The sequence below is a fragment of the Acanthochromis polyacanthus genome, chromosome 17, assembly GCF_021347895.1.
Source record: "Acanthochromis polyacanthus isolate Apoly-LR-REF ecotype Palm Island chromosome 17, KAUST_Apoly_ChrSc, whole genome shotgun sequence".
NCBI lineage: Eukaryota > Metazoa > Chordata > Actinopteri > Pomacentridae > Acanthochromis > Acanthochromis polyacanthus.
The window spans coordinates 16,533,556-16,545,627 of NC_067129.1; the positions used below are offsets into that span (position 1 = coordinate 16,533,556).

Sequence of the window (12,072 nt, forward strand, 5' to 3'; positions counted from 1 at the left end):
AGAGCCTTCTCAGCTGAAGGGATGTGATTAAAAATCCAGAGAAAACAGGCCAGTTAGTAGTGTAGGCCCATTTCTCATGAAATAAAAATGTGTGTATTTTTTTGGTAAAAGCAAAAACTCGCCTGATTCTGTTAGAATATGATATAAACATAAGAAAAAAATAGGGTGCCATTTTTTTTTCGCGTTCTAGTGCCCTGATATCCAAGATGGCTGCCATGATACAAAAACAGCATAAATTAGACATTCCGATTGATATAAATCTGGTTTCAATATTTTTTTCAGCATCTATTACTTATAAAACTAACTTCAGATAGAGATTTCCACATGGATAACAACTTCCCTGTGATTACTAATCTTTGTATTTTGTGTTTCAGACAGACCGCCATCTTGAATTAAACACGGTGGCCCCATAATTGATGTTTGAATGCAGTCGCTGGACGCAGTTTTTCCTCATTAGCTTAAGGTTTAAACATTTGGTGTATATGTGTATACAAAGATGTATTTTCTTTGTATTTGCAGGAAACAATTACCCACAGCAACCATAACGTAGCTTTCGTCACTGAACTCCTGACAGAAGGAAAACTTTCTGTGTGGGAGAAAATGACCAAAAGGAAACTTGGAACTTACAAAAGCGCTAATGCATCAACAGAAATCAGAGTAGGGGACAATGTGGTCAAGATCAAAGAAGAGCGAGGACTCTTGCAGCGCTTCATCGTTATCTCCAGAAGTCGACCAGAACTTGACCTGAAGGAGTGCATTGGAACTTACGAGTTTGGTGTGTTACCACGATCCTTATTTGCTTCAGATGGGTCTCTTCTGCTAGCCTATGATAAGGCTTCGATGCTGCATCATCTCAAGAAACTTAGTAGTAACGCACAACAGGCCGAAGGTGACAGAAATGAGACGACTGAAAGTGAGCCATCTGCCAATTAATCAGCACATGTACCACTACAAGTAGCAGCTACAACAGTAGAACATACAGATGTGGAGACAAATCAACCATCAGCATATCGAGTAGTCATCATCGATGGAATGGCTGTGGTAAACTTGGTTACCAAGACCGACCAAATGAAGACGTGTCAAGGTTTTGCGGACTTCTTTCTGGCGATAATTTGCAACATGTCTGCAAACTATGATGAGGTCAGATTGGTGTTCGACAGGTACATGAAAGCATCACTCAAGGAACAGATGAGGACAAAGAGGACCAAGGGAAAGTCAACATATTACCATGTGAAGGACACCACTTTAATCCAGAATATTTCCCTGAAGGACTTTCTCTCGGATATCCGGACCAAAGCAGAGCTCACCGAGTATTTGGCTGACAAGGTTGTACGCCACAGCAGGAGCTCAAACAACAGACTGAAGAAATTTATGGTGACCTCAGGAACACAAACCAAGGGCAATGTTGATATTCCAGACTCGCTTCTCACTCACAGCCAAGAAGAGGCAGACATGTTGATCATACTGCATGCTGTAAGTGTTCCCCATGAAGCAGAACTTGTGGTCAGTTCTCCAGACACGGATGTCTTGTTGCTACTGGTTCACATGTATCCACACTTGCCAGTTTCTACAGTCTTCCTCACTGGAAAGGGGAGGCTGAAGAGGAACATTTCTGTCTGTAACATATACAACAACTTAGGACAAAAGCGCGCTTCTGCACTGTTGGGTCTTCATGCTCTGACAGGCTCCGACATGTCTGGTAGATTTGCTGGCAGAACCAAAGACTGGTGCTTCAAGGCATTCACGTCTTGTGACGATGAGATCCTGGATGCACTAGCAATGCTAGGAAATGACAACAATCTGCCCTCTGATGCATGCTCTCAGCTGGAACGTTTTGTTTGCGTGCTTTATCGATCAAAAATCCACACAACAGTAAAAGAGCTTCGCTGGTTCCTCTACTCAAATTGTGCAGCCGAAGGAGAAAACCTTCCACCAACTTCTGGTTCACTGGACTTACATATTCGGCGTGCACACTACATAGCCACGATTTGGAGGAAAGCTGATGAAAATCACCCACGCCTCCCAGCACCTACTGCATTTGGTTGGACATTTGACGCAGGTTCAAGTCACTTCTCTCCTGTTCGATGTTTGAATCCACCAGCTCCTGAGGCAGTACTGCACCTGATAAAGTGCGGATGCAAAAGTGGATGTGAAGAAAGGTGCAGTTGTCGCAACAACAATATCCCATGTACAGAATTCTGTGGATGTTGGGTTTTCACTTGCAACAACAAAACAAGCCAACCAGGGATAAATGAAGAGTGTGAAGACGTTTGATGTCCACTGCTAAAACTACATCTATATACCATGTGACTTTTTGCATTTTTTTTCGTTCATAAAATGACTGAACAATAACTAACGTGGTTTCACTATAGTTATATAGATTTGTTTATTGACTTGTTCATATAATGTGTACCACGTGACCAATACATTACTTTAATCAAACAGATAAGGTCTTGGAACATTTATTTCCAATATCATTGTATGGACTACGGTGTTGAAATAAGTAGAATTTAGTGTAAACGGTAGCCATTTTGAAATTAGGCATGTAAATCATAACTTTAGCCTAAATTTGATGATTCCATTGGTTTTCTTGTGTCAGAAAACCTATGTTTAGATACTTTGTTTGGAATTATATCATGTGTACTAGCGAAGATATTGAATTATTGCTAAACGGCGGCTATTTTGGCCGCCATCTTGGATTTCGGACCCTTAGAATGTGAAGAAAAAATGGCACCCTAATTTTTTTTAAAAACTTATGATATCTTCTTTCAAAATCAAATGAGTTTTTGCTTTTACCAAAAAAATTACACGAAATTACAAATGAGCCTACACTATAGCGTGGCCTTGGCTCTTCTGCCCTTCTCCTTGTGCCATGAACCTGTTGATGCAGGCAATGGTGCAATCATTATCAATACCACATTTAGTTAGAAATGCATCAGTGGTGGTTGCTATGCTGACCAGATGTAAGCTGCACGCCATCTCCAACCACCACAACAAATAGGAATCATCTAGGACTTTGTATATAGATTTATTTGTGTGCAATAGGCCTGTCTCTGTTGATTCCTACAGTCTACCTGCATCATTATTTGCTCTTTATCGCCATCACTTGTAGTGGCTAATATGTTTTAAATGAGTAGTGATCATTGGGGCTGATTTTCAGTGGTATTACAAAGGTCAGACAGACTACTTAAGACAACACAAACTGTAGTTTTTTGCTTTTCTGTCTTTATTTGACTGTCATTAGTGTAAGGAAAAAGGAAGGAAGTGCAGAAGAGAGACAAAGGTCAGGTCAAAGGCCCCTCTGCTGGGAGAAACCATGAAATGTGCAGCTATAGTGAGTGTATTATGCCTTTTACCAGGCCACCAGACACTCAGAGCTGTTTTAATATAAATCACTGAATTAATGTTGCAGGCAAAAGAGAAAAAAAAAATACAGCAAAAAGACTCCACTAGCTGGAGACCAGACTAATGTCTGTTTTACAAATCACAATGAAACTGGGACAAAACAATCATATTTAAAATTTCTGAGTTTGAGTCTATGCTGCTTCCTTTTTATGCTGGTGCTTTATGACTTGTAAAAATTTAGCTTGCGAAACATAATCCTGCGGAAGTTATTTTGTTATACTAACAGAATTTGGGCTATACAGTGGGGCAAAAAAAAGTATTTAGTCAGCCACCAATTGTGCAAGTTCTCCCACTTAAAAAGATGACAGAGGTCTGTAATTTACATCATAGGTACACTCCAACTGGGAGAGACAAAATACGGAAAAAAAATCCAGGAAATCACATCTGAGTGCTTTTCTTGTCATTCAAACTATCAGACTGTCTATTTAAATGCACAGTTGAAGGATGAAGCTGAAGAATCTAAGTGAGTGGATGTTACACTGAGCTGCCCAGCAGACATCCAGACAGCAGCAGCTGCTGGTTACAGGACATGCTCTTCACCTCTAAAACAGGAAGCTTGATTGACAGGGATCATTGTGTTTTACTGCAGCACATCTGTCAGGAAGACAGCCTAGTTAGCGCTTTTATGTTCATCATTAATTACCTCCACGAAGAGGGTTTGCTTTTCTTTCCCATTTGTTTGGCTGTTAGCGAGCGGAATATCTGTAGAAAGACTCAGCAGGCGGATACGTCTTCACAGTTTGAATTTGGTTGAAAAAATTAACACTAATTAGCCCTCAATGCTGAATGAACTTTACATTTTGCTGATGAGTCCTGAACTGCGAAGCGTAGATACTTTTTGCTCTCCTTTTATGCTTTGTTCAAGCACTATTTATATGCAGTAGGTGTTGCACATTTTAACATATAGTTTTTTTCAACTCTTGTCCTACATGCACAACCATTCAAAAGTTTGGAATCTCTTAGAAATGTTCTTATTTTTTATGAACAACATTTTTTTTCAGTAAAGATAACATTAAATTAATCTGAAATACAGTCTAGACATTGTTAATGTGGTAAATGACTATTCTAGCTGGAAACAGCTGAATTTTAATGGAATAACTACATAGGGGTACAGAGGAATATTTCCAGCAACCATCACTCCTGTGTTGTACATTGTAGTAGTTAACGGTGTTGAAAGGCTAATTGATGATTAAAAAACCGTTGTGCAGTTATGTTACCATGTTACCACATGAATAAAAGTGTGAGTTTTCATGGAAAACATGAAATTATCTGGGTGACCCCAAACTTTTGAACGGTAGTGTATATCTTTTAATATTTGCTAAACTGAGAGTGTTTACACTAGTTATTGATTTGTTTCATAAACTGGTTGCTCATCTCTTGAACACACATCTGTTTGTGATAAAATGTTGATAAAATTTCTCCATCTATTGGGTGGTAATATTTGTATTACAAACCATCGCCATCCTTTTTGACCACTATTTTGATGCTTATTTAACATGTCTACATTTTCAGCAAAACATTTTCAAATTAACTCATTTTTCGTAAGCGTAGAAATTATTTTCCCTTTTTCTCCCTCCTCACGTTCAAGTATAATCTCACATCTGTGACTGTTTTCAAGCATGACATTAATTCAGCTGCAAATGGGGATGCAAAATGGTGAAGAGGAGCCACTGCTTTTCATCCTGATGCGCATAGATAATTATCTTGTCTGTATCAATGACATGCTGTTCAAACCTGACCCTATTAAACCTATCCTGATGTGTTAATTAGCTAGCACAACCTTTGATCTCAGACTGAGGATAATCCTTTTTAATCAAGGATTAATTATGTCTAAAGACGTGTGATTAACCAGCAGAGGATCCGTCTCATGAAGCGAGGCCTGAAGAGAAGGGAAATAAAAGCACACAGAGCAGTTGGCTGACGCGATTGCTGATCTGAGGTATAAATTGAAGGCAGCAGGGTTTTTAAACTGCAGGAAATAGCAAGCCGAATAGATATGCATGAACATGCAAACACTCATATAAACACAATGTCATCACCATTTCTTTGTTTGTACTGTGTTTCCAGCATAAATATCAGTTGAACCAGTTTACAAACTTCATGAAACCAACTACTGCGGTAAATTCAATTATTTCTGGTAGGAATTCACACCAGATTTGCACAAATACTGTTGATGAAACACTTATTTATGCTTTGATATTAGATAATAAACCAGACATGGAAGTCTGGAGGGACCCAATCATATAGACTTGTGATCACGTGACCTCAATCAAAGGCTGAGCAGACCAAAACTGAAAATTTGGTGGCCTGTGCGCATTATACTGCCAAAATATATGACGTGCTGTCAAACAGGTTTTAATCCCACATATGTTTTGTCTCTGCAGAAATAAACGACTGATCTGAACCTTTGGTTCGCTCATCCTCCACCCATAGAGAACAGAGCAGCATCAGGTGTTGGAATGGCCATGTGTGCTAACTATAAACATAGGTAAGATCTGAGTGGAAGTAGACTACCTTTATGTGGCACTATCATCCACACACGCAAACACACACAAACACACACACACACACACACACACACACACACACACACACACACACACACACACACACACACACACACACACACACACACACACATATGCACAAACACAAACACACAGATGGCAGCAAGCTTCCATTCAAGGCACTGACCAAAACAACAGATCAGTTTGCAGTTCCCATTGTCTGCCTCAAGGACTCTTCAACATGCAGACAAGAGGAGCTGAGGATGGAACTACCAACCCTGTAATTAATGAGCAACCCGTGCTTTCCTGAGCTACAATCTCTTGCAACATGCTGCATGTTGTCATATAAAATAATGGCTCAACTAATGGCAGGAGTGTGGTCAACACACACAAATTAAAAGCCTGGTAGGAAAACAGTGAGACAGCATTTGTAGCATACTAGAATAGCTCCTGCAGTAAATTTTAAACACTTCCACTGCACTAATATAGTTGCAAAGTATCGGGAGCTGCTATGGACCTTGCCTCTTCTGGAAGGAAGTCTCCATCATTTTTCAAATGTAGTCTGACCCACCAGATGTCTAGTGTGGGTATATGCCTGTCATTCCCGCCACACATTTCATGCAGCTTTCTTCTCTTCCACCATCTGTGTGTTACTGTATCCGAATCCCCTTCGCTATGGGAAACAACAACCTTCAAGCAACAACCTACACACTAAAAATAGCAAGTTTTGCTAAGGTTTTGTGTCTTGCAGTCAGGCAGATCTGCTGCTTTCTGTCACTGGATCAGCTATTTCATTGACAATACTCATCTCCCTGTGTGCAAATGTTACGTCAAAACAGTAGTGGTAGTTTGGACACAGTCGCTGCATCCTGGGCTGTGCATCGCCCAAGACAGTCATGATTGGTGATAACAAACACAAACAAGCCAACATGATTAACTTTACCCTACTGCAAAACAGTAATGACTGCAGCCGCATGATTCTCCAGCAATGACACAGCAAAACAACAGAAAATGTTCCACTACATCTGAAGCACTTCTGAATCTGTTTGAAACTCTCCTGGTTTCATCAGTTATCACAAAATTTCTTGTTCTTCAATAAAACTCTGAAGGAACCAACTTGTGTATGTAAAATCTTCTGGGTTAACTTGTTCAAGTTAACTTGAACTCCCATGTTGTATTTGTATGCGCTTAATTTTAAATTCTGGCATGTGAGCCGCAAACAGGTGAGACATACAGATTATACTGTTGACAACGCTGTACAAAACTGATGTTCTAATATAAGCCTAGAACTGACTTCTTCTACAAAGCAATTTCACCCAGACTCATGGGTGATGTAGTATCCACCATGCAAAAATGATGGAAAACCGAGATTGAACCTTGAAAGAGTGAAGGTAAAATGTCTGTGTCCAGTGTTTACAATCAGGAGGGGGTCTGACGCTATCAGCCACGTGTTAGCACTCTTCAAATCATTAGCTCAGTTGTTCTCTGTAGCACAACAGTATGCTTTCAAACAAGATGAAAAAAAGCTGGGAGCAGATTCTGACCTATATTCTGTTGTGCAGCAGCAGCTCCAGCAGGCTGGGACTGCTTCTTAACAAAATGCCTCCTTGCTTGTAGTTTGTGCCTTGCAGCCAGAGTGTGTTGGTGTATGGACTTCAAAATGTTATTCACGTACAGGGATGGGCCATTAGATGTAGAGACTCAGCAAACCAGCTCATCTATTCACAGGCTAAAGAAAGAATGCTAAATATAACTCTAAAAGCAGCTAATGTTTCCTTTAAAAATGACCATTCTAAATGGAGTCTGGTGTACAGCCCTTAAACCCAATTACACAGCACTCCATTAAATTACAAATTTGAAATCAGTTAGCTTAATGTTTAATTTGCAAATGCTGTAATAAATAAAATGCCTCAAAATGTAATTCATCCAATACATACAGAAAAAACATGAACTTATATGCACACATTTCTGCAGAATAATAAGCCCCACAACATTTAAAACATTTTTCCTCAAAAAACATTTAATTTGTTCACTGAGATCTGAAGGTCAGTAGAAAGGTTTAGATATCTCATTTCATGTCTCCCTGGTTCTAATGATTGTGCACCATATCATGTGTCATATGCCTTGCAGGTAGTGACATGACTCAGGTCTGACCCTGGAAATGCCGAAGAGACGAGACATCGTCACCATTGTGTTGATTGTGTTGCCTTGGACACTGCTCATCACTGTTTGGCACCAGAGCGCCATCACTCCTCTGCTCGCTACAAGAAAGGGTAAAAAAAAAAATCTGTGTTGGTGTTTTCACATAGACTAAACTTTTTTTAATCATCATAATTGTCTGCAACAAAAGAACTTGTGTTGCTTACAGTGTGCATCTGTGTCAGTGTGTTCTAACCCAAGGGGACAAGTCACATGTTAGGAAATTATTTCTATCTGGTTATATAACAGCTTAGCATCAACTCAAAGAGTCCACACAGTCTCATGTGTGCAATAAATTATCAAGACAAGAATCTGAATGTACAGAAACCGAATGTTGCACAATGTTCCATCTAAATCTGACAGCACACAGAAGCTCATTGTGATCATTTCCCTCCTGCTAGATGACAGACATGATGGTCGCTCCAACTCCAGGAACACCTTTGCTTTCAAGGACTCCTGCTCCCTACAGAACCGGGACATCGTGGAGGTTGTGCGCACTGAATACGTCTACAGCCGGCCTCCGCCCTGGTCTGACATCCTGCCCACCATTCACATCATCACTCCCACCTACAGCCGCCCAGTGCAGAAGGCAGAGCTGACTCGTCTGGCCAACACTTTGCTCCACGTGTCCAACCTGCACTGGATCCTGGTGGAGGACTCCCAGAGGAAGACCACTCTGGTCAGCCGTCTGCTCCAGGACACAGGGCTCAACTACACCCACCTCAATGTGGAGACACCCAGGAACTATAAGGTACGAGGTGACACCAGGGACCCAAGAATACCACGAGGCACCATACAGAGGAACCTGGCTCTGCGGTGGCTACGAGAGACGTTCAGTGTGAATAACAGCCAGCCTGGGATTGTCTACTTTGCAGATGATGACAACACCTACAGTTTGGAGCTGTTTGAGGAGGTGAGGACATATAAAACAAACTCTTTCTCCTCCTGGCTAATTCTACTTTTTAGGATTTCTGGATTTATGATGACTCACCCAAGTGATCTGCATCTCTGTCTCTGTTTTCCACCAACAGATGCGTTCCACTAAAAGAGTGTCGGTGTGGCCAGTGGCCTTTGTGGGTGGCCTACGATATGAGTCCCCAAAAGTTAACACCCTGGGCAAAGTGTACGGCTGGAAAACTGTATTCGACCCTCACCGGCCCTTTGCCATTGACATGGCTGGGTTTGCAGTAAACCTGCGGCTCATTCTGTCCAAACCTCAGGCTTATTTTAAGTTACGTGGGGTGAAGGGAGGATATCAGGAGAGCAGCTTGCTAAAGGAGCTGGTCACTCTCAGTGACATGGAACCTAAAGCTGCTAACTGCACTAAGGTAAGAAAAAGAGGCTCTGTGCTTGTTTAAAATGTCGTGAAACCCCAGTGACTTGGCAGCAAAACAAGCAAGTGTAAGAAGATGAGTCTTAGGATCTTTCCTTGTCATAGCAATTTGTTCTTAAAGTCAGTAAACTGTCAGCTTATAACCAACCCTTTAAGTCTACAGCTCATTTAAAACATGCTACAGTATGTTCTGCCTCTAGACATTGTGTAGCTCGTATGATGTAGAATATTAACACTGCACAGCATTTCCAGCCAACATTTCTGCATTAGTATCTCATCATATTGACTGTGTTTCTGCTCGTCCATGCCTTCCTTCTTACCCACAGGTATTAGTATGGCACACACGGACGGAGAAGCCTGTGCTGGTAAATGAGGGCAAGAAAGGATTTACAGACTCCAACGTAGAGATATGACATACTTCATCTGACACAGGTAATAGCAGAGATTTAGAAATGCAAATTACTGCATTTCCACACAGTGATTACTCTGGGGGCTAGACCAAAGGGGAAGTATCTCAGCTTATATGTGCACCACCAGATATTACCTTCCTCGAAATGAAGGTCTGACGTTTATAAAGCATGTTTTTTTCAAACCGTTTCTTTATTGTTTTTGCTGAAGTGGTACATAAATGCAGTCAGTATTGCACCAGCAGAATAAGCATCAAACTTGTGCTGCTTTCTAATATTCCTCCGGGCATGGAAGAGATATTATTCCTTTTTTTGGTGACAGTAGTATTTTTAAGTTTACTCTAGAGGTGACCCTTTCATACAAGTCTGGAAAACATTAGTCTCCATTCATTAAACAGTTTTATTGGCGTCTCTATGGGCAGGGGCTGAATAAGAAACAACAATCATGCTAAATGCATCTTTTCAAATCTGCTTTATTTTGTTTTCATTGCTGTCCCTGATGGCATCCCTATTTCAGATCAGCTATTTCTTAAAAAAAAAAAATTTATATACATTGATCAGCTATAACATTAGAACCACTGACAGGTGAAGTGAAAAGCAGTGATTATCTTGTTACAATGGCACCTGCCAAGAGCTGGAATATACTCGGCAACAGCTGAACAGTCAGTTAGAGATGATGTACCAATGGTGCTGGTGGCAGGAAAAACGGGTAGTAAATGGACTTTGACAAGAGTTCAATTGTGACTGCAGATGAAAATTAGCTTAAAGCTATCTCTGGTACAATGCATCGAATGGAAACATTTATGTTTAATATTGTACATGGTCCCTTCTTAAATAAACTCATAATAATAATAATAAATGACTGGATAAGAGCATCTCTAAGGTGTCAGGTCTAGTGGGGTGTTCTGGGTATGGAGTGGTTAGTACCTGTCAGCAGTGGTCCAGGAAGAGCAACTGTTGAACCAGCAACAGGGTGATGGGCTCACAGATGCATGTGGAAAGCTGCCCTGTGTGATCCGATCCCACAGATGAGCCAATGTAACACAAGCTGCTGAAAACCTCAATGCTGCTGTGATAGAAAGATGTCAGAACATTGCAACTTGTTCAGTATGAACGCACATGTTCACCTTGTTCACTGTCGAGAGCAGCTTCAGTGGACACGAGTGTCAGATTTTCTTTGACATCACATGGGGCTATCCATGTGATGTCAAAGAAATAGATGGCAGCAAGATGCACTAAGAGAGGAATGCAGGCTGGAGGAGGGAGTGGAAACTCTGGGCCCAGATCACCTGCAGATCACCTACATACCTTCATAGTCTTCCCTGATGACAGCGCCCTCTTTCAGCAGGATAACGCTCCCTGTCACACTACAAACATTGTTCAGTAAATGGTTTGAGGAACATGACAAATAGTTTCAGATGTTGACTTGGACTCCAGATTTTCCAAATCTTGATCCATCCAGCACCTGTGTCACAAACTGGAAAAGTCTGATGCACAGAGGCCCCACTTTGTACCTTCTAGGACCTAAAGTATGTGCTGTTGACATCTTGCTGCCTGATACCACAGAACACCTTCAGACATCTGTGCATGAGGGGGACTCAAGAGCTGGTTTTATGTTGCGCTGATACTCTATAAGTCTCTGATTTTGTAATTACTCTGCCAAGGAATGCGGTAGAGTTATGTGACAATTGGTGATGATTTGTCTGTCTTTCTGTTAGTCTGTCTGTCTCTTCTTTCACAACATTAGTCAAAAACAGATTTGGATGAAATTTTCAGGGAACGTCAGACCAAGTGATTAGATTTTGGCAGTGATGTGGCTTAAAGTCAGGATCCACGGTTTTGTTAAAGACTTCACTATCATTGCAAGGTAGTGGCACGGGATCACTGTAACTATGACAACAAGTGAACACTACGTCAGCTGCCCTGATGACGATCACATGATTGCGATCATACAACAAATCGACCACTGTGGACCACGAATTGTTTAAAGATTTCATCCATTGGAAATCATATAATGACTGAGCAGCCTTGGTGGAGTACTGTCCTCTCTGAGTGCTTTTCTTGTTTCTTGTGTTACTAATTTATTTAGTTCCACATCTACTGATTGTAAATTTAGCGATACGAAGAAACTGTTGACTATTTCTAATATTTGAAAGGATTATTTATCTTCTGGTAATATAACATGTCACGTTGGTACTGGAGTCTGTAATTTTAAAAACTG

The 12,072-nt window shown here is 40.9% G+C and overlaps 1 protein-coding gene across 5 annotated transcripts in view; it reads left to right on the forward strand.

Annotated features, from left to right (window-relative positions):
• The window catches only part of b3gat1b (beta-1,3-glucuronyltransferase 1 (glucuronosyltransferase P) b), a 44,357-nt gene that overhangs the window by 29,323 nt on the left and 2,962 nt on the right, over positions 1-12,072 (forward strand). For 2 of the 5 annotated variants that reach the window (XM_051937457.1, XM_051937459.1), the window contains 5 exons: positions 5,790-5,893; positions 8,043-8,185; positions 8,513-9,024; positions 9,143-9,439; positions 9,771-9,876. In XM_051937457.1, the coding sequence (XP_051793417.1) occupies positions 8,074-8,185; positions 8,513-9,024; positions 9,143-9,439; positions 9,771-9,857 (1,008 nt within the window). In that variant the 5' untranslated portion in view covers positions 5,790-5,893; positions 8,043-8,073 and the 3' untranslated portion in view covers positions 9,858-9,876. Of the gene's footprint in view, positions 1-519; positions 5,172-5,789; positions 5,894-8,042; positions 8,186-8,512; positions 9,025-9,142; positions 9,440-9,770; positions 9,877-12,072 lie in introns of those variants that run through there. The other 3 variants (XM_051937460.1, XM_051937458.1, XM_051937456.1) reach the window with 2 other exon arrangements.